General features: G+C 57.4%; 1 protein-coding gene across 3 annotated transcripts; it reads left to right on the plus strand.

The window, feature by feature from the left end:
• The first annotated feature begins 515 nt into the window (after positions 1-515).
• Positions 516-9,475, plus strand: XIRP1 (xin actin binding repeat containing 1). 3 transcript variants are annotated; one of them, XM_045857310.1, is made up of 3 exons: positions 516-654; positions 3,370-6,676; positions 7,107-7,243. In XM_045857310.1, exons 2-3 carry the CDS (start codon positions 3,374-3,376, stop codon positions 7,113-7,115), a joined length of 3,312 nt encoding a protein of 1,103 aa, XP_045713266.1. In that variant the 5' UTR covers positions 516-654; positions 3,370-3,373; the 3' UTR covers positions 7,116-7,243. The 3 variants fall into 3 exon arrangements, with proteins under 3 accessions (XP_045713266.1, XP_045713264.1, XP_045713265.1); XM_045857308.1 differs by having other exon boundaries at positions 3,370-9,475; XM_045857309.1 differs by having other exon boundaries at positions 3,373-9,475.
• Positions 9,476-22,491: the final 13,016 nt, after the last annotated feature.

The following is a 22,491-nucleotide window of genomic DNA, read 5'->3' on the forward strand; positions in this document are numbered from 1 at the left end:
GGGGAGGGGAACTGGGCCTTAGGTCAGAGGGAGAGGGCCCCTCCCCCACACCTGCAGGAGGAGAGGGGGCGGAGGGGGGAGCTCCAGTCTGCAGGCACAATGGACACACACTCATCAGTCCAGAGGAGGGGGTGGGGGGCTCCCAGAATTGGGGGGCAGGGCCCCCAGAATTGGGGGGCAGGGCCCTCCAGGTGTCAGATGCCCCTCCTTAGTCACTTCCTCAAAAATGATCTGGGACACCCGTGCCCCATGCCATGCTGAGTCACAGGGCCCCATCCTTGTCCTCGGATCAGACTCAGATGAATGAAGCTTACCCCTCACTCCTCCTCCCCTCTGCAGCAGAAAGGACATGTAACCGATTCCTCGGGATGGAAGAGTGACTTCCACAAGCCCTAAAAATAACCGAACCACTTCATACTCTGAACTTAGCCTCGCCTGCCCACCCCCACCCTGGCCCACCCCCTTAGCCAGCAAGATAAAGGCAGCTGCTGGGGCTGGCAGGGGACAGAGACCCGGAGCCCAGGCAGCGAGAGGGCATCGCCGGGAACCAGAGAGCAGCCCCCACCCCGAGCGAGGAGCTCTAGCGGAGCGACAGACACTAAGGCCACACCTGCCACAGACCCCAAGCATTACACCAGCCAAACAGGGCATCAGGTGAGTACGCTGCCCTCGGGATTTCCACAGCAGGCTGGAAAGCCAGGCGGGGGTCCCATCCTGGACATGCGCCAATGGCTGTCAGGACAACATGCATTGTGGGGGCAGAGAGAGGTTGAGGGTCCACGCAGGTGAGTGGAGGGGCCTCTGACATAAAGATTCCGCAAGGAAGTTAAGGGAGACTTAGTGTGGGCCGCATGGGAGCTCTTGGACTGGCGGCCACAGGCCTGAGCCCGAAGAAGGGGCAAGTTCTTGCCAGTCTGGAAAAAAATCCAGAAAGGCATCCAAGGAGGAGGTGGCCTGGTTTGCAAAGCTTAAAATACAGGTATGGAGCTGCCCAGGCCTCAGGGCTCCCTCTCAGGAAGGCCAGGGTCTGGAGGAAAGAGGGAGGGAGAAGAGCTGGGAGGACACTCGGGCGGAGCGTGAGCAGCAGGCCCAGCTGGGCATTGCCAGGACGAGCTCCATGCCTGGGGGTGAACATCCTGGCATGTCTGGCCCAGGGCTGCCCCCAGGGCTGCCTTGAGCCCTCACCCTACCCAGTGGGAAAAGCCCAGGGGCAGGTCTGGGGGGCACAAGGTGGGCAGACGAAACTTGCCCGGATGGAGAGGCCTGTCCAGGGGCTGGGCCCAGGAGGGGCAGGCTGGGCAGAGAGGTGGGGTCACCCTGAGGGGCCGGCCAGCCCTGGGTGGCCGAGCTCTGGGACACTTAAGTCTCGTCCCACTTTTGAATTCTGCCTCCCCCGAGGCCCGTCCCTGCCTTCTAGAAACGTAAGCTCCAGGAGTCTCGGGTCAGGCAGGGATGGGCACGGAAGGACCAAGAGTTGGGAAACCTGCTTCAGGCTTTGCTGCTGCTTGGTGGAGCCTCCTGGGACAGCTCCTTTCCCCTCTTCGGGCCTCAGTTTCCCCATCGGAACAGTGACCTCTGAGGGTCCTGAGGTCTGACACCCTTGGACTCCATGATTCTGACAGTATGTGACCACAGCAGGGATTCTGGAGATTCCTGGGGGCGGGGGGGGTGGAGTTTGTGGCCTTGCACATGCCATCTGTGCAGGCCACACTGGTGGTGACACAACGGGGAGGAGATGGGGACAGGCCTGGCTTGCCTTGGGCAGGGGTCCTCATCATTAGAACTCAGGGCCTAAAGGAAACCCCCCAGTGTGTGCAGTGAGGCTCAGGTGGCAGGCTGCAGAGTTCACATTCCTCCGGGTTCTGATGGCTTTGGTGGACTAGCTGGGGTGGGGTGGGGCGAGCGGGAGGAAGCCCTGCCCCCACCTGCCGCCTGTCTCTGCACCTCCCCTCAGCCCCACGCCCCTGTGACTGAAGGGTTCCAGGCCCCAGTCCCGGCCATCCTGCAGGCCGGGGGCCTGGCGCCAGCTCAGGAGGCAGGGGCAGGATCGGGGTCCCAGGGAGGAGGAGGAGGAGATGAGTTGGGCCAAGGTGCCCAGGGTCCCACCAGCGGAGCCTGAGCCTCCCCCAGAGCCCAGGGCTGCCCAGCTGAGGCCAGGACCTGGGCTATATTTAGCCCCCAATGTGGAGCAGAGAGTGGGTCAGGGGCAGCGGGTGGGGGCACATACGTCTCATTCTTTCCCTACTGGCCTCTGGAGACTGTCAGTACACCTGTCACGAGGCAGATAAGATACAGGGGACAGAGGCTTGAGAGGTGGGAGACCATGGAGGGGGGCAAGGGTGGACTGGGGGGTAGGCAGTACCTTGGCGGGAACTGACTGATAGGAAGACGGAGAGAGGAGGGGACCACAGAGCCAGATTCTGGCCCTTCGCACACAGCTGGGACCAAGTGTCCGTGAGCAAGGGGCTGGGCTGTCTCTGCAGAGGGTCCCCCCCTCCCTCTCCTAAGGGTGCCTGCTGGGGAATCCATAAGAAAGTTTCACACCCTCTACCCTCTTATTTCTTGGGAGCCAGGCCCCAAATAGGGTCTAGGAGCCCCAGACCAGTGCTGCCTGTCATCCATTCACCGCGATCTGACCCCTGCTGGGACTCAGTTTCTGCATCTTTCATTATGAGTGGCTGGGCTAGAAGACCCTTAAGATCCCCCTAGCTCAGACCTTTGGGTCTTGGGGTATAGCACAGACCCCTGCCTGGGATTCAGGATCTGCTCACCATGAGATACCTGGTGAGCCTCTACTGCTTCCCCGGGGCTGTGGGCCTGGGCAAGGCTGGAGAGTGAGCTGAGAGCCTTGGTAGCAAGGTTGGGGTGAGCAGCCCAATGAAAGCAGCAAAGTGCGCCCTCTAGTGTTACGAATGGGAATTTCTTCTCAGTGGGAAATAGTCACCAATTCAGGGACCCGCCCCTGGCTGAGACCCCATAAAAGTCAGGAATCCCTCGGGCCACTCACCGGGGACTCCACTGGTAAAGGAAGGTGAGGATGGGGCACATCCAGTTTGCCCCCCGGAGGTTTGGGAATCCCTTGCGGGGCTGAAGCACAGAGCTTCTTGGCCAGCGGAGCCTGCTTGCTCCGGTGATTCTGGGGAAGCCGGAACTCACCTTGGCGGATGGTTCCATACGCCCCAAGTTTAAGATTGGTCACACACCAGTCATGCAGGTGGCAGAGTGAGACCCACGCGAAGCCCGTCTGGAGAGGGCATGTCACCGCGGCCCTACTCTGCCCCTGCGCCCTGCTCCCCGCCATTTCTCCCGGCAACCACCCCCTGCCACCGAGGGCTCCCTGCCCATCCTCATCCCTGCCCTTCTCTTCAGAAGGATGTCCGACGCCCAGACGCAGGTGGCCCCCATGCCACCCATCCCGATGTCCACTGCGGAGGACCTGCCCCTGCCTCCACCACCGGCCCTGGAGGAGCTGCCGCTGCCACCACCCAAGGAGTCCTTCTCCAAGTTCCACCAGCAGCGGCAGGCGAACGAGCTCCGCCGTCTCTACAGGCACATCCACCCCGAGCTGCGCAAGAACCTGGCCGAGGCCGTGGCTGAAGACCTGGCCGAGGTCCTGGGTTCTGAGGAGCCCACCGAGGGCGACGTGCAGTGCATGCGCTGGATCTTTGAGAACTGGCGGCTGGATGCCATTGGGGACCACGAGAAGCCAGCTGCCAAGGAGCCCGTGCCCAGCGGTGACGTCCAGGCCACTTCCCGCAAGTTTGAGGAAGGCTCTTTCGCCAACAGCGCAGACCAGGAGCCGGCCAGGCCTCGGCCATCCGGAGGGGACGTTCGTGCAGCCCGCCGGCTGTTTGAGACGACGCCGCTGGACGAGCTGACGGGCCAGGCCGAGGCCCCGGAGGCTGCGGAGAGGGAGCCTGCAGCCAGCGGAGACGTCCAGGGCACCAGGCTGCTCTTCGAAACCCGGCCGCTGGACCGCCTGGGCTCCCGCCCCTCCCTCCAGGAGCAGAGCCCCTTGGAGCTGCGCTCGGAGATCCAGGAGCTGAAGGGCGACGTGAAGAAGACGGTGAAGCTCTTCCAAACGGAGCCGCTGTGCGCCATTCAGGATGCCGAGGGCGCCATCCACGAGGTCAAGGCCGTTTGCCGGGAGGAGATCCAGAGCAACGCGGTGAGGACGGCTCGTTGGCTCTTTGAGACCCAACCTCTGGATGCCATCAACCGGGACCCCAGCCAGGTGCGGGTGATCCGGGGCATCTCCCTGGAGGAGGGGACCCGGCCCGATGTCAGCGCAACTCGCTGGATCTTTGAGACACAGCCCCTGGACGCCATCCGGGAGGTCCTGGTGGACGAGAAGGACTTCCAGCCATCCCCAGACCTGGTCCCCCCTGGTCCAGATGTTCAGCGGCAGCGGCATCTGTTTGAGACCCGAGCGCTGGACACGCTAAAGGGGGAAGAGGAGGCTGGGGCAGAGGCCCTGCCCAAAGAGGAAGTGGTCCCTGGCAACGTCCCATCCACCCTGTGGCTGTTCGAGATGAAACCCCTGGACACTCCCAGAGGCAAGATTCAAGTGGGTCACCTGCAGCGGGTGGGTCCCCAGGAGGCTGATGGCTCCTCAGCGCTGCCCCTGTCTCCACGGGTCCCCCAGGAGGATGAGGTGAAGGGGGACGTGAAGACCTTCAAGAACCTTTTTGAGACCCTTCCCCTGGACAGCATTGGGCAGGGTGAGTCTTCCACCCCCGGGAGTGCAAGCAAAGTAGAAGGAACGGGTTCTGCGGGGCAGTCTCAGGACACAGGGCCCCCAGTGTATGCCATGCAGGATGGCAAAGGCCACCTCCACGCCCTGACCTCTGTCAGCAGAGAGCAAGTAGTCGGAGGTGACGTGCAGGGCTACAGGTGGATGTTCGAGACGCAGCCCCTAGACCAGCTGGGCCAAAATCCCAAGACCGTTGACGTGGTGCGGGGCATCACCCGGCAGGAAGTGGTGGCCGGAGACGTGGGCACTGCCCGGTGGCTCTTTGAGACCCAGCCCCTGGAAGTAATCCACCAGCGGGAGCGGCAAGAACGACAGGAAGAAGAAGGAAGGGGCCAAGCAGGCCCTCAGCCTGAGGCCCCCCTCAAGGGGGACGTGCAGACCATACGGTGGCTGTTCGAGACGTGCCCAATGAGTGAGTTGGCAGAGAAGCAGGGGTCGGAGGCCACAGACCTCACAGCGAAGGCGGAGGCACGGTCCTGCACCTGGATGTTCGTGCCCCAGTCCCTGGACGGGCCAGCGGGCTCCAGGGAGCAACACCTGCAGGTCAGCCAGGTCCAAGCTGGCGAAAACCAGACAGACAGACACGTCTTTGAGACGGAGCCTCTGCGGGCACCAGGCCGTCCCTGTGGAAGAGGGCCTGTGCGATACTGCAGCCGCGTGGAGATCCCCTCGGGGCAGGTGTCTCGTCAGAAGGAGGTTTTCCAGGCCCTGGAGGCAGGCAAGAGGGAAGACCCGAGGTCAAGGCCAATCCCTGAGCCCATCCCTGCGGGCTCTGTGAACAAGTTCACCTGGCTCTTTGAGAATTGCCCCATGGGCTCTCTGGCAGCTGAGAGCATCCGAGGGGGCGACCTCCAGGAAGAGCAGCCCGCGGGCCAGTCAGACAGGGTGCTGGAGAGGCAGGAGACTGCAGCCGAGGCGACCTTGCACTCTCTGCACGCCACGCCCGGCATCCTGCACCACGGAGGCATCCTCATGGAGGCCCGAGGGCCAGGGGACCTCTGCCTAGCCAAGTACGTGCTCCCGGGCCCAGGGCAGGGGGCCCCCCACGTAGGCAAGGAGGAGCTGGTGTCCGGCGAGCTGCCCAGGATTGTCCGCCAAGTGCTGCAGCGGCCAGACGTGGACCCGCAGGGGCTGCTGGTTCAGGAGGACCCAGCGGGCCAGCTCCGGCTCAAGCCCCTGAGGCTTCCAGCCCCAGGTGGCAGCAGGAACGTCGAAGATCTGGACCTAGAGTTCCAGCAGGTGCTGGCTTGTGGCTTGGGCACCTCGGCAGCGAGGACCGGGGTGGTGATGCAGGAGACGGAGCAGGGCCTGGTCTCATTGACCGCCTACTCCCTGCAGCCCCGGCTGGCCAGCAGGGCCCCCGAGAGGAGCAGTGTGCAGCTGCTGGCCAGCTGCATAGACAAAGGAGACCTGAGCGGCCTGCAGAGCCTGCGGTGGGAGCCACCGGCTGACCCGAGCCCCGTGCCAGCCAGCGAGGGGGCCCAGAGGCTGCCCCCAGCTGAGAGCATCATTCACGTCCCCCCACTGGACCTCAGTGTGGGGATGGGGCATCTGAGAGGCCCAGCAGCCACCCCCTGCCACCCACAGGCCACTGGAAAGGCAGTCCCTCTGGCTGGCCAAGAACAGCAAGAAGACAGTCGCACTGGGCAGAAAGGATCGGAAGCTTTGGGAAAGTCACAAGGAGCCACGAGTACGTCCCTGGGGCCCGGGGTGCCAGACCTCCAGGCCGCTGCGCAGAGTCTGCAGATGGCCACAGCGGAGGCCCGGAGCCTGCAGCAGCAAGTTCCGAACAAGCGCCAGCAGGGCCTCGCCCACGGAGCCACCTCCGTGCCCTTCCAGGATGGCCTTCTGCAAGCCCCGGCCGTGGCCACTGGGACTGCTCAAGGCAACACCAGGCCTATGGCTGGAGGGGACCCCAGAAAGGTCAGTGGGGAACAGAAAGTACTGTCCAGAGGGCTGCCTGGGGGGCGGGTGACCGTTCAGGATGGCATCTACACTGCTCACCCTGTGAGGACCTTGGACCTACCTGGAGGTGTCCAGCCCTCGGAGAGGGAACACCCACCATGGGGCAGGGAGACGGCCCTCCTGGCCCAGGCTTCCAGCCCACTCCAAGAATGCCCAGGTCAGAGGCTAGGACCAGGGCGGGAGGAGCCTGGGGGCTGCCCACAGAGGGCCCCAGGGCCTCCAGAGAAAGCCATGCCAGGAGTCGGCCCAGCCGGCCTCCACGCTGCAGAGACCACCCTGAAGGCTGCCTCTCTGGCCCATCACACCCTGGCCTCTGGGCCTCAGGCTGCAGGTGCCTGCCCACACTCCCATAATGCCTCTGTTCCTCCTCCTCCTCCTCCTCTCCCAGCTGCTGTGACGGGACCTGACTACCCAGCCCGAGCCCACCATGATGCGGACTCCACCCAGCAGGCCTCTGAGCCACTGCAAGACCCCCTTCTCCACTCCCACAGCAGTCCTGCTGGCCACAGAACCTCTGGGGAGTCACAGACAAAGACCCCAAAACTGGACCCTACCACACCCCCGCGGAAGAAGCCCCAACTGCCCCCCAAACCTGCACACCTAAGCCAGCTCCCCCCTCCTCCGAGGCTGCCCAAGCCCTCAGCTCTGCCTCTCAGCTCCACCCAAGGAGAATACAGACAAGGCGGGACAGATGCAGCCATGCCTCAGCCAGCCACGGTCTCCGCCGCTGCAGGCCAGGGACACGTACCTCTGGCTGGACGTTCCAGTGGTCAGAGCCAGCCCAGCCCCCAACGGGGCCCCAACACCATGGCCCCTAGGCCGACCAAGAGTCAGGCTGTGGGTAGTAATGCCCAGAGCCCTGACCCCACCAAGCTCTCCACTCTCAGCAGCGACCCTACCTCACCACAGCAGGGCCCCAGCACCCCAGAAGTGAAGCCGATGGAAGGTGCCCAGCAAGCAGCCCCTGAGAGCCCTGAGATTCTTCAAGGCAGCCAGCAAGAGCTCCAGGGCCTCCTGAGCCAGGTGCAAACCCTGGAGAAGGAGGCCGAGAGCAGCGTGGACGTGCGGGCGCTGCGCAGACTCTTCGAGGCTGTGCCCCAGCTGGAAGGGGCGCTTTGGGTTCCTGGTGCCCGCCGTAAGCCCGAGGCCTCGGTGGAGCAGGCCTTTGGGGAGCTGACGAGGGTCAGCACAGAGGTTGCTCGGCTGAAGGAACAGACCCTGGCCAGGCTGCTGGACATTGAGGAAGCTGTGCACAAGGCCCTCAGCTCCATGTCTAGCCTCCAGCCCGAGGCTAACACTAGGGGCCCTTCCAAAGGACCCCCAAATGACCACAGTGCCTACAAAGTCAGTGTCAGGGACAGCAGCAGAGCCAGACCCAACTGCTCGGGCCAGGAGGTCAGGGGTCAAACCATAGTCAAGAGCCAAACCGAGGTTACATGCCATACTGAAGTCCAGAGTCAGGCCAATGTCAGAAATCACACAGAGGCCAGAGGTCAAGCAGTCTCAACCGCTCCTTCCACCAGCAGGCAGGAGACACTGAGCGATGACTCAGGCCTCCCTCTAGTCTCGCCTTCTGGCAGAGACACACCCTCCTCTCCAACCTTCATCTCCATTAAGTCAGCCACAAGGAAGCTTCCAGAAGCTCCCAGCCCCAGGGGCAGCCCAGGTGTCTCACTGAAAAGCACAAACCTGGCCCAGGATGTGAGCCAGACCCTGCTCTCCAAGAAAGATGTTTGGGACAAGGCCGGGACCCAGGAGGCCACCGGGTGCTCTGGAAAGCCCAAGCCAGCCCCTGCCTCAGCCAGCCCTGTGCCCGGCGGGCGGCAGAAGAGTGTTCTGGAGCTGCAGACCAGGCCTGGTGGCTCCCAGCACTACAGAGCTGGAGCCGTGAGAACTGTGACTGAGCAGTATGAGGAGGTGGACCAGTACGGAAACTCAGTCCTCACATCCTCCACCACGGTCACTGAGCAGGCAGGGCCGCACTTCGAGCTCCAAGCCTCACCCTTGTTAAGACAGTTCCTGCACTGCCCCACCGAGCTCAGTGGGGGCCTGGGAGAAGCGGGGAGGGAGCCAGTGCCCTGCGGCCGCTCCCAGCCTGCAGCCCAGTGAGCCCCTCCACCTCCCACCTGGCCCTGGGGCACGTCCCTCCAGGGAACTGAGGTGGGTGCCTACTTCCTGCACACACGAGGCCAGGACCAAGAAGAAAGGGCATCTTTGGAGGCTTACAGGTGGTTGCCCTTTCATGCACTCCATCAATAGGCCCGGTTCTTGCAAAGGGAGAAAGAAAGACCGGGAAAGGCCCGAGAGGCCTGGGGAACAGGAGTCGGATGGGGGCTCTCAGCTGTTTGTGCAGGGTGTGATCAGTCCACCCAGGACTGGCCTGCACGCTGACACGCGTGAGTCTGCATGCCACTGCTCAAGACGGAGCCCCTTCAGTGACCCGCCACCTGCAGTCTTCACTGCTTTTATGATGAGTCGAAATGTTCTCAGCCATCTGCTCCTTAATTCCTGGAAAGAACAGGGCCAGCTAGACACTGGATTGGCCTCTCTGTTTGGGCTCAGGCTGAGGGCTGAGCCCCTTGGTCACCATCCCTGTGGAGGACAGGGTCACCCTGACAGCCCAAAGGTCACACAGACAAGGTCGGCAATCAGTAACATCCTTAGAGGCCAAAGGTACTGCCTCCCCGGCCCCACTGCCCCACACTGTGCACCCAAAGGGGAAGAAAAAAATTCTGAATAAACCCCAGTTTTACTCTCTCCTGTGTGTGTGTCTGACTGGGCTTCTGGGTCCCCACTGTGGGAGAAAACAGCCACAATCTCCAGGCACCGTTTTCCTGGCAACAGCAGGGTTGGAGGGCCAGGAACAGCCTGCCCTTCTTCTGCAGGCTCGGCTGGGACCCAGGGAGGTCTGCCCATGCCCTGTTCCCCTTTCTCTTCTCACCGTCCCCCCCCCCACCCCGCCACACACACACAGAAACTGCTGACCCCCTACCTCTGGCCTGCCCTCCTGGTGAGTCTTGGACACCGTCCTGGAGCGGCATCTGATCAGAATCTTGCTCCAGTGTGGGAGGGTAGCCCAGTCAGGCCCCGGAATCTCTCTTCTCACCGCTAGGTGGAGTCCCTGTCTTGTTCATCTCAGTACCTCTCGTGCTTATCACCCGTGCCTGGAAGGCACTGCATAAACGTCGAATAAATGAACGCACAGATGAATGAAATGAAGTGAATTCACAGATTCATCCAACATTTATTGAGCATCTATTTCGTGCCAGGTTCCGTTCAGGGTGCTAAGAATAGAGACGAACAAGGCAGAGTTTACCTCTAACTGACCTCATGGAACTTAGCTCTGAAAAGGGAAGCAATGTATTATAAGAAGCTGAGATCATTTTAGAGGGAGCGATACTGTGAAGGAAAAAAAAAAGTCCTCAAGAAAAGGGCTGGCAGTTACTTAGCTTGGGTGGTGGGAGAATGTATCTCTTCGAAGGTGACCTGAGACGAGTTAGGAGCCAGTCCTAAGAGCTGGAGGCAGCGGCGCAGAGGAAACCGGCGGGGCGTGGGGGAGAGGTGTTTGGACGAGTGGTGAGCACGTGGGCTGCAGCGTGCACCAAGGAGAGCTGCGGCCACTCGGTGAAGCCTCGCCCAGAGCCCCGCACACCTGCTGCCACACCTGCCTCGGCCGGAGAAGGGGCGGGCCTGGAAGCTGAGCCGCCGGCGGAAGGCGGAGCACACCCCGCCCAGGCCCCGCCCAGGCCCCGTCCCCGGAACCCGCTACGAAGGGACTGTGATCCCACCCTTCCGTCGCTAAGGTGACGATGACGTCACCCAGGCCGCCGGGTTCGGAATGTTCGGGCGGCGATGGCCGTTGCCGGGAAACGCCAGGCAGGCGCGCAGCCAGGGGCAGGCTCCGCGCGGCCGTCTCCGGACGCCAGTACGCGCTGTCCTGGCCCGCCCTGGCTCCGAGCCTCCCTCGGCGACTCCAGAAGGATGTCGGGTTCCGGTCCTCACCCGCGGCGCGGCTCCTCCCGGGCCCGACCTGCCGGCCAGGCGCCTCCTCCCTTCTCGTTCCTCTCTGTCACCGCCTGTGTCCCGAGTTCGTCCACCAGCCCCCATCGTCGCTGCCATCATCCCACCTCAGGCCACTATCCATCCCCTCTTTCTCCGACCACTACCCTAACATCCAAAGTGGCTTTTCCTTCCTTCGCCCTCTCTGCTTTTACAGTCTGGCCATCCTTACAGTCTGTCATCCGCCTAGCAGCCAAAGCTCTTATCCAGAGCTTACCAGACCAGGTCACTCCTGTATAATACCCTCCCCGGGCTTCCCAGCTCCCTGGGCCTGAAATCGAACTCTTCTCAGCCGCCTGGAAGAGCAGAGTGACTTGCCTTCCTCTCCAACTCCATTACCCCTTCTCCTCCTCAGCCACAGCTCCCTAGTTACACTGGCCACCTTGACCTTCACAGTACACGCCAAGCTTATTCCTGCCTCAGAGCCTTTGCATGAGCTGTACCCTCTGCCTGGAAGTCTCTTCCCTCAGATCTTCAGTGGCTGGGCTCCTTCTCACTCAGATCCCAGCTCAAATGTCCCTCCAGAAGGCCTTTGGTGATCCATACTCCCCTGCTTCTCCACCTCTTATCCCCCCCACCCCCATCCCACGGCATCCCCTCATCAAACCAGGCCTTTCTCCAAATTATCATGCTATCTTATGTTTTCCTGAGGACCCATCACAATATAAAGTTATCTTGCTCATGTATTTGCTTACTGTGTTCTACATACTATTTCTGCACAGCAAACTACTCAAAATGTAGTGTTTTAAACAACATTTTATAATGCTCATGAATTCTGTAAGTCAGGAATTTGTGGGGGTGGCTTGTCTTTAGGCCATGACGTGTGTGGGGCCACAGCCGGGAAGTCTCACAGGCTGCAGGTGATTGGTCACCTAGGGTTTGGAAACATCTAAAGATTCACTCATTCCCATCTCTGTCGGTGCATGCTGGCCCTTGGACGGGACTTCAGCTGGGATGCCAGCCAGAACTCACATGCGTAGCCTCTCTGTGTGACCTGGGCCACCTCAAAGCATGTCAGTCTCGGGGTAGCTGGACTTCCTACATTTTCTCTCAAGGCTCCCAAGGCTTGGTCCATGCTCACAAGGCAGAAGCTGCATTGTCTTTTATGACCTAGCCTCAGAAGTCACACAAAATCGCTTCTGCGTTCCGTTGGCTATAAGTGAGTCACCAGTCTGTCTGGAAAGGGTATCAGACATCACCTTTCGTTGAGGAAGAGGCAAAGTGCTGCAAGACATGTGACGGTCTTGGGAATGTGCCTCCTCCACAGTCAAGTCTTCCCCCGCTGGAGTACCATCCCCACACCAGCCACTGCTCGAGTGTGCACGTTTGTATCTCCAGTGTCTGGAGTGGTGCAGAAAAGTACATAGTAAGTGCTCAATCCACGTTTTAGAATGAATGAATGAAAGGTTGTCTTTCAGAGTCACTTGAGCCCAGCTCTTCTCCCTGTAAGTGCGTTTCCTGCCCCAGCCGTTGATTTTGGCCTGGTCTGCACTGGAGGAAGCCCAGTGTTTGCACTGGAAGGTAGAAGTCCAGTATGGGTTTTGTCTTGTTTTGTTTTTCTTTTCTTCTTTTCTTTTTCGGTTGGGAAGTGGACCAACAGTGGGGGAATGGAGTTATTGGGGATTGAGAAATGTGTAGCCAGATGAGGTTCTGGAACAGTGTTCTACTACTGTAAGGGGTGTTGAAAACCCAGCCTGTTTCTTCTCATTCTGAACTCTGGAAATGCCCAGGAGAGGACTGTGGTTTGGTCGTCCAGGCCACAGGGAGCTTGAAAGTGGCCCATTGGGAATGGAGCTTTGGAGAGGCACCTCGGGCGGCGGGGGAGGGCGGTTGCAGTGCCTATTAGGAACTGTTGCAGAGGTCTGGGGAAGAGGTGGCCCGGAAGCCGCCCACAGGTCTGCAGGGTACACAGCTTCTCCCTGCCGTGCTATTGGTGAAAGACCTTCCAAAACTCCCTGAGGCACACCCAGTTTCTTCCCTTGTTTCCTCCTTTTCCATGAGGGGCGAGGGCAGAGGGGCAAGTCCCAGCTTATCCCTGCCCCACCCCCCCCACACCAGTCTGTTATGGCCTCCCAACTCTCCCCACAGTTGCCCTGAGACTTCGGATGTCACATTGTGACAACAGCCATTCCAATGTCCTCCCCACTCCCAGGGCCACCCGCAAACTGTCAGTTCTCCAGTCCAGCCCTGCAGGGGCCCCTCACCGCCTCCACCATGAAACCCACACTCCTAGGTCACCACGGCCCTTCTGCAGCTGCTTCCTGTAGTTGTCGCCTCCCCCGGCGGGGGCGGAGGCGGGGGGGGGATCTACCTTCTAAGCGCTTGGATATTCTCTCCAGGCTGTTCTTGCCACCCTGGCTTTGCCCAGCGCCAGCTTACCCACTGGGCTCAGCAGGCACGGAGCTTTGGAAGAACTTTTAAGTAGAAAAAAGTGTTGTAATGTGTAACCTCAACCTATCCCTCTTTATACCACAAATAGGTAAAATACATTTCAAAGTTTGGTGTTTTGTTTTTTGGGTTTTTTTTTTTTTTTTTTTAGTGGAGGGAGCCCATGCAGGGAAAAGTGCCTGGGGGCCTACAAAAGTCATAATGCGGCCCTGGGTTTGCTTCTGCTCTGCCCCCTCCCCGCCGGCCCACCCCCGACCCCCCACCCCCACCCCTGCCGCCTTCCTATTGTCCACACTGCCCTTTCTGGAAGACGTGGTCTTGCAGACTCAGCCCGGAGGCAACCTCTGCAAGGAAGCAAAAGCCATCCAGAGTGTCCTTTGACCTCTCAGCCTGATGAAGTTCTGTAGCTCAGAAAATCCGGTCGTAACCTCGGTTGTAACCTTTCGGTTTTGTGTATCTCTCCCCGACGATACTGATAGTATCTGCAAGTCAACACCGCCGCCCCCCACCCCGCGCAGCAACCCTCTTTTCCACCTTGGTACCTGCTCCCCACCTCTGGCAGAGCTGCCGGGTTAGAAACCAGCTAACTTCAAAGAACACTCTGACAAAGGCTCAGCTCGAAGGCCCTCGGGAATAACCCCCTGGCCCCAAAACAGGCACAATGGGGGCGGGGCGCGCGTGTGCCTGGCGGCCCGCCGCGGGGGGCGGGTCCTCGGGTCTGCAGGCGGCCGCGGGGCCACACGCTCCTGCCGGCTCCACCCACCCGTGATCTCGAGAAGGAAACAGACTGGGCGGCTTTCAGTCTTCTGGCCCCAGAGCTCCGCCCCTCCCACCCCCCACCCGACGCACCCCTTTCCCTCTCCCCTCCGGCCTCCCCCCGTTAGGTTTCTAACGAAAAGTGCCGCTGAGAATTCCCAGAAGGTCCCGGATGTGAAGTCACTGGTGTGAGGTCACCGAGACTGGTTCCAGGAATCAGATGCTTGTGGGGGAGGAAGGAAAGCACAGAAACCGAGGGAGAGAGTGGAGCGGTGGGTGCTGTTGGCGGGACAGCCTGGCTCGGCTGGATCCCAGGTTCGATCCCCAACCTGGTCTGGGCCGTTCTGACACCAGGAGAGGTTCTCGAGGAAAAGAGGCTTCCCTCCTCCCATACTATAGAAATGCTAATTAGACACCAACCCCCCTATCCGTGTTGATCAAGCTCGTGAGGTAGCAGCAGGTGGGCAAACAGGAGGGAGAGGTGGGGTGGGGGCAAATTGGCCGGGCCTTCCAGGTTGGACAACGGCTTGGCGACAGGATCGGGATCTTAAAGGAACATACCCTTTGACTCGACCAACTGCACTACAGACACGAACACAGATAAATGCCTAAGATGGTTCACAGCATTGTTTGAAATACCACAGATGGGAAGTCACTTTAATGTCCATCCGCAGGGAACTGATTAAATAAAGTGCATGGCCCTGTCGCACCCAGGGATACTGTGCCTGGTGGAAAAGAACGGGGCAGCTGTATGTGGCCAAACGTCCAACCCACAGTTGTTGGGTAAACACAACTGGGGAGTATCCTCCCACCTTCTGTCTGTACTCCCCCATTGTGACGGTTTAAAGATACATGTTCCTGTAACACGTATACATGGAGCACCTGTCAAGTACCAGAAGCGTTGCAGACACTGCGATCAGCATGAACAAAGCAAAGCAAGCCCCTGATTCATGCAGGTTGGCGGGGGCAGGGGTGGGGCGCGGTCGGTAGACGAATGAAACACACAAAGTGTGGATAAGTGAGAGCTGTGAAGGGAATGAGAGCCAGGAGTTCAGAAAGTGCTGGAGGTTCCACTGTTTCAGATGGGATGGCCAGGGAAGGCCTCTTGGACAAGTGGACGTTTAAGCAGAGAAGGAGGGCGGAGAAATCCAGGTACCTGTCAGACAGAGGGCAGAGAGAGGGCCAAGGCCTTGAGGCAGGGTTTTACTTGGTCTGTGAGGGGTCGTGGGGTGTCTAGTGTGGCTGAAGCAGAAGGGGCAAGGGGCAGAGCGGCAGAAGGGGGCGTGGCCAGGTTGCAAAGGTGAGGGAAGGGGACCACGGAGGTGCTTTCATAGTGGGACAGGAAGCCAATGAAGGGTCCTTGAGCAGAAAAGGCCGGGACCTGACATAGGCCTGAACAGAGCACTCTGGCCGCTGAGTGGAGACAGATGATGGGGAGCCCAGGGAGGAGGCTGTGGCAGTCACCCAGGGCGGACACAACAGTGGCTGGACACGGGTGACAGACGTCAAGCCATGATGTGCTTTGGATGCTCTGAGCTGATAGAATTTGCCAGTAGAACAGATGTGCCTGTGAGAGAAGTCGGTGTCGGGAGTGACAGTGTAGCTATTGGGACGGCCGTAAAGTCCGTGTGGTTTTTTCCTTATGATGGCTCTTGTAGCGCTCAGTTGTCTTTAACTTCATTCGAAACAATTTTGTTGGACTGCGTTGTGACAGCTGTCATATCAGTGTGCATTTTTTAAAACTTATCAAAATTAGAATTTTTGTGTAGCCATTTTAATATTGAAGATGGAATAAGCAACATTATTGGCATATGATGCTTTACTATGTCTTTTTTTTTAACTATGGTTGTTCCGTGTTTTGATAGCCTCCGTGTAACTTTCATACACGATATTTTTAAAAGATTTTTATGTATTTATTTTTAGAGAGAGGGGAAGGGAGGGAGAAAGAGAGAGAGAAAAACAGCAATGTGTGGTTGCCTCTCGCTCGACCCATGCTGGGGACCTGGCCCGCAACCCAGGCGTGTGCCCTGACTGGGAATCGAACTGTCGACCCTTTCCTTTGCAGTCCAGCACTCGATCCATTGAGCCACATCAGCCAGGGCTATGCTTTACTATTTTTAAGAAAGGGAAAAACGCAACTGAAATGCAAAAAAAAAGACTTGTGCAGTGTGCGGAGAAAGTGCTGTGACTGATCAAATGTGTCCACAGTGGTTTGTGAAGGTGCTGGAGATTCCTCACTGGACGATGCTGAAGCTGATAGCAATGAAATCAAGACATTAATTGAGAACAATCAACGTTACACCACATGGAAGAGAGTCAACAAACTCAAAATACCCAAATCGATAAAGTTATTGGTGAAAATGAAAAATGTGTCTTCTATTTCATGGAGGGAAAAAAATCCATGCGGACTTTTTGGCCAAACCCAGACAAGCACGGAGCTGTCATTTACCGGGATGGAGAAGGATGGGGGGAGTGGTTTTGGGGAGTGGGGTAAGGGGTCTGCAGTCTGAGCCGCTTCCCTGGGTCAGGGGTTCAGAGGTGACAGAAATACGAGAGTTGTTTGGAATTTGTAGCAGGGAGGGTCCCAGAGGGGAACAGCCGGCGCACTTGGGTTGAGAAATTTGAGAAGGGTTTAATAAATGGACTCTGTACAGCAGTGCAGCAGGGCGTAGAGAAACCGCGAGGACAGGTAGGAGGACCCCAGGGCTTGTAGCAATCTGTCGTTCTGAAGGCGTAAGAGGAGCCAGTTGCTGGAACCTGGGGACAGAGAGAGCGCAGTGGAGAGGACGACGTCCAAACTTGTGTGATTTCATCCAAGGAAGGAGATTTCTTTTTGATGTACATGTGTGAGTGCTGCCAACGGACGAGAGCCAAGGCCTCTGGTGGGGAAGTGCAGCTGGTCCTTGGCAGCCCTACAGGGAGAATATACATCCTCACCTCCTCCTCCCTCTCTCCCTCCCTCCCTCCCTCCCTCCCTCCAACTGCATGTCTCTGTGGGCCAGTGGTCAGACCCCCTGGAAAGCCCGAGGGCAAGGGGGTCCCCGATGGCTCACACAGGTCAATCCCCAGGCACAGAGCCGGGAGAAGGGTGGAGAGCGGGTCGGGGACAGAAAGGGGAACAGGCCCAGCGACAGGGGTCAAGGGAGAGGGTGATATGCAGAGCTGGAGAAGGGGCCACTTGAGGGGTGGACACAGATAGAAAAGGGGCGAAGGTCATCGCCCTGGGGTCATCTGATATTTAGAGGTTGAGAGATAAGCTAGAACCAGGAAAGGATCCTCCAAAAAAGCACTGGGTAACACAGGAGAACAGAGAGCCGAGCCCCAGGCTAGGGACACCGGTGTGTCTCCTAGAGACAGGGAGAGAGGCCCAGGGTGGGCTGGGATACCTGGCCCCTGTAGGTCAAGTAGGATGAGGCATGCGTGTGCAATGTATATAGGTTGTTTCTGGAAAGAGACCAAAACCAAAACCAAAACCAAAACCAAACCTGTTCATAACAGTCCTAGTAGAGAGACCTGGCGTGAGCAGAAGGAAGAAGACCTGACTTCTCATTTTCTTCCAGTCTGGATATTTTAAACCATGGATATGTTTCAATTTTATCAAAGAGAAGAAACTATAGTTTAAAAAGAAAGAAAGAAAACAGCCCTGGCTGGTGTGGCTCAGTGGATGGAGCGCTGGCCTGTGAACCAAAGGGTCGCTGGTTCGATTCCCAGTCAGGGCACATGCCTGGGTTGCAGGCCAGGTCCTCAGTTGGGGGTACACAGGAGGCAACCACACATTGATGTGTCTCTCACTCTCTCTCTTTCTCCCTCCCTTGTCCACTGTTAAAAAATTAATTAATTAAGTTTCTTTAAAAAAGAAAGTTGCAGTAAAACTTAAAAAAACAGCAACAAAAACCAGACTCTCTCATGGAGAGAAAGATACAAATTTACGGAAAGTACATCCACATTTTCCCCTACTCGCCTGGAAGACAGGCTCAGGGAACACTGGGACACGAGGAAGAGAATCACAGAAGGCTGGGAAGGCAGCGGGGAACAGAGGTGCCAGAAGTGTAAGTGTGGCCGCTGGCTTTAGGAGCAGCAGCACCAAAAACCTGGTGTGAGCCATGTCCTATTGCTCCCTGCAATGCCTCTCAGTTACTTACCCCCCACCCCACCCCACCCCACCTCTGCCCAGCCCTGGATGTCAGGACAACTTCATTCTTCACAAATTAGCATCTTTTCAATAATATTACATGTCATACTTTAAGATTTTCAATCTTAAAACTGATTTTAAGGAGGGAGGGGAAAGGAGAGAGAGAAAGAACGACTCATTTGTTCTTCCACTTACTGATGCATTCATTGGTTGATTCTTGTTTGTGCCCCGACGAGGGATCAAACCTGCAACCTTGGCGTATCAGGACAGTGTTCTAACCAACTGAGCTACCCGGCCAGGGCAAGATTTTTCAATCTTGTGCCTCAAAAATAAAGCCCCTCCCTTGGATGAAACTGCACACACTTGGATGTTGTCCTCGTGGAGGAGAGCGAGACCTCATTCTGATGAAGCTGTGCCTCAAGCAGGTTACTTATCTGCAGAGCATAGATTCCTTTGGAGGAGAAGCAATTTTTTTTCTAGTTAACAATCTGCTCCGGGTGAAAATCATTTCAGGACTATACACTAGTTCTTATCTCTACTGCAGGTGTGAGGACAAGGAGCCACTGAAGGGTCCTAGTAGAACCAGGCTCCTATGGGCCTCAGGGCAACTTCAGCGAGCTTCTCAGCAGGTGTAGGGATGGGGAAGGGAGGGGGCTCATGGGGGTGGTCCTGGGAAACCTGGGTTCCTCCCTTCCTGGGGCTGCTTCGTTGGGCTGGGAGCGGGGACTCCCAGTCAAACAGGCTGGAGACATTTCTGACTCAGGGTTTCCCCAAAGGGAAGGGGTAGAAAAGGGAAGGGAGTCCCTGTGGGGACTCATGGTGACATTCTCAGTCTGGGCTCCACTTCACTCTCCCTCTGCCACTCCCAGAATAACTCAGGCTTCTCAAGGTGCCCTAGCCTTTGAGTCTCTCCGTCTCTGTCCTGCTAAAAAGAAAATTCCAGCAGAGCAGAGACCCTGTCTGTATTATTTGCTGCTAATGGTCCATGACTAGCCCAGTCCTGGCGTAAATAGTAAGTTCAGTAAATAGCCTGAGTGAATGTGCAAAATGACTTTTCCACGGCTCGCCCTGGATTTCAAGGGAGAAATCTGGAGTGTTCTCCTGACCATCCTTCCCCACACACATTCTCCTTCCAGCGGGGGACCCGGGCTGGCAGCCTGCTCCCAGTGGTGGACCGGAGCTGCCACCAACTGCCTGCAGGGCTGAGTGTGCCCGGTCGCTTCCCAGTTTCACCTCAGTGCCAGGAGCGTGAAATCAGCCACGGTGGGAGCATTTACACCGTGGAAATTGGCAAACACTGCACATCACGACTTTTTTTCCCCCCCAGAGAACTGGTGGTTAAACATTCACCAGCTCATTACCGCCTCCGGTCCTGTTTCTACTACTCACAGGCTCTGTCATCCAGACGGGCTGTCAGCCACCCTGAGCTTCCCTTCTCCATAAGACGGAGATCGCACAGAACCTACCTAACAGGACTGTCTGGAGGGTGACATGTGATTACCGTCCAGTAACGAGTTTAACACAGTGTTTGCCCTCTAGTAAATACACAATGCACTTTAGTATCATTCTGGCTATCTATTGTTGCGCAAGAAACCACCTGCACAATTTAGTGGCTTAACGCACAATGTTTACTCTGTTCAAGAATCTATATAATATGGGCAGGACTTAGTGAGGATAGCCCGTAACTAAAGAGGCATGGAGGCAAGGGCTGCAATCGGGTGAAACTGTGCTCACTCACGCATCTGGCATTTGGTGCTGCTCGTCAGCTGGGACCTTCAGTGGAGGTCAGAACACCCACACGTACGTGGCTTCTCCACGCAAGCCGGGCTCTCTCGCCATACGGTGGCTGGGGTTCAAGGGTAAGTGTCCCAAGAAAAAGCCAGCCCACAGCTGTATTACCTTTTCTTCCACTGACCCTGGAAATCACACAGTATCATTGGCAGTTTATTGATTAGAAGCAAGTCAATAAACCTGCCTATGTTCAAGGGGAGAGGAATTAGATACGCCCTTTTGGTGAAGAAAAATGTGCAAGAGTCTGTAGACATTTTTAAACTGTCACGGCTACTATCATTATGGAGGCCCTTAGGCTGCTGCAGCTTCCAGGAAGTGAGCTGCCCACTGCTGAGTGTTAGCTCCCTGTGGAAGGGCAGGGCTGGGTCTTAGCTCCGTGGGTCACTAAGGTCCCTGTGCCTTGCTGCTCCCCACGGGAATCTGGGCGCTGTCCACTGCAGAGTTCATAAAGGTTACGGAAGTGAATTTCCTCTTGCAGGAGCTGGCCCTGACATTTGTGCTCCAGTTCCTTTGGATGACATCCTGATGGCCCCATGGAAACCGAGGTGAGGGACCTGGGCAGGGCCCGGCCAGGAGGGCCGGTAGTTTCACCAGCAGGACCATGACCCCAGCAGTCCGTCCTCATCCCGGGGGTGTGGGTGACCGTGAGGGTGAGCTGATGGCTTAAACAAGCTCCCTTGCAAAGCCCGCGCTGACATGGGCAAGGTCACCGTCTGGGGGTCAGGTCATGGGCTCGTGCCCTGAGGTCTTCCTCGGCCTCAGGTTTCCCACTCTGTCAGCTGGGAGTAAGCAAAGGTCTGTGGGTCGGGCATCGGGAACAGAGCGTCATATTATTTAGAAAGCTGGGCCAGAGGCCAACTTCTTCTTCTGGCAGTGGCTGACGGGGTCACAAGCTGCTCCCATAGGAAACAGGGAAAGACAAAGCAGAGAGAAATCTCCTGCCTTTTTCTGCGGGACAGGAATTCACCGCGCAGTGTGTTTGAGGTCCACAGGCCTGGGGTCTAATCCCAGAGAGGGGTGTGTGTGTGTGTGTGCGCGTGTGTGTGTGTGATATTTAGGAGGGGGAATTCCTCAGGAAAGACTCAGAAAACCTTCAGCGATGGCAGGGAGTAGGAGCAGCTGAAGAACATGCTGGGAGGGTCTCCAGGGAATAAGAAGGCGTGGAGTGATGGAGCCCAGGCCCCCCCAGCCCCAGCTGCCCTTCTTCTCCTGCCCAGTTATGGCAGCAGGTTCCCGTCCTTTCTCAGTGGCTCCTCCCGGTGAGTCTGAGAAGGGCTGTGGCCCCTGGGAGCCACGCCGGGGGACAGGGAGCTCCGTCAGACCCTCTAATACAGCCCCCAAGGGCCTCAGGTCTCTGTCTGCGGTTGGTCCATCCCAGGGAGCGCCAGGGCCAGCTGGGCTGCCTCTGACCACAGAGTGACACGGGCACTCAGTTCCCCCACTCCACGCCTCAGTCATTTCACTTGTAAAATGACCAGATGTCTAGCACAGTTTCTCTTCACGTGGGGCTCATGACTCTCGTGGCCAGCAAGGGCAGTTTAGAGGAAAAAACAGCCTTGGGCTCACTTTCCCCAGAAGCGGGTCCCAAGACAAAGATTGGAGGGAAGCTCTAGTGGAGGAAAGAAAAGGTAGACAGTGGGGGGAAGCGAACCACCCTGGGGGGTGTTGATGAGCATTTGCAACTACAGCTCAGTCCTCCTGGGACCTCTGGGGCGCCGCGTGGGCCAGCCTCAGAGCACGCCACCATAGCCCACCAAGGGCGAGGGCTGCAGCCAGGGGCATCTGCTCTCTGGTACTCCCAGCCTGCCCTGTGCACCGGCTGAGCATGGTCCCCAGGCCAGAGAAACCCCCCGGGGCTGAGAGTTGCACGTATTTACAGGGAGAAGCCATCAGCGCCTGCGAGAATTGCGGGTGCAAGGGGACCGAGGGGCAGTTGGGTTCACGTACGTTTCATAAATGTGAGATCAGCAACGATTTCCACAGAAATCCATCACCTTTGTAATAGTTATCACAGCCTTGTAGGCGTGCCTGCGCCGCCAGAACTGACTCGGCCAGTTCAGTGCACTTTATTTTCAGTAAAGAAAATGCCACTAACTGTGGTTCAACTTGTTAAAGTAGTCTTTTACCACATTCATGTTATTGTTTACATTTGTTATATTTTCACTTCATTGTTAACATTATATGATAGTATGGCCCCCCAGCCATAAAGATGGATCAGTATTTCCAAACAGGCTCATTAAAGCATAAAAGCAGCATTGAAAATAGTAACAAAAAACTGCCACATAAAATGTGATTATGTAGACCAGCGTAGGTGAGGTTGTAGAATGAGGCACTTTGACACAAGCAGGAAAAGTGCGAATCAGAGACGCAGATACGGGAATGAGCGTCTGAGAGTGGGATTTTGTCAGCTGGTAAAACGTTTCTGCAGGTCCCGAAGGCACCATCTATTATGCAATTTTGCCCAGTCATGGCACGAAGCCCGTTGAGACTTTTGCATCATCTTCACAGCGGGCCCTGCAAGTTAGCGCGAAAACCAATCAAGGCTCTCCGGAACGTGGAAAGTACTACAGTAAAGTGTGATATCAACACGTTTTTGTCGTGAAACACAGAGAAAAAAAGATCAAAACCAAAAAGAAACACCATTAAA

Source organism: Phyllostomus hastatus, unplaced genomic scaffold, assembly GCF_019186645.2.
Source record: "Phyllostomus hastatus isolate PE091 unplaced genomic scaffold, TTU_PhHast_1.1 phas_scaffold_129, whole genome shotgun sequence".
NCBI classification, from domain to species: domain Eukaryota; kingdom Metazoa; phylum Chordata; class Mammalia; order Chiroptera; family Phyllostomidae; genus Phyllostomus; species Phyllostomus hastatus.

What these genes read in the sequence shown, in the direction of transcription:
- XIRP1 (XM_045857308.1), top strand. Translation starts at nt 3,374, where the DNA reads ATGTCCGACGCCCAGACGCAGGTGGCCCCCATGCCACCCATCCCGATG.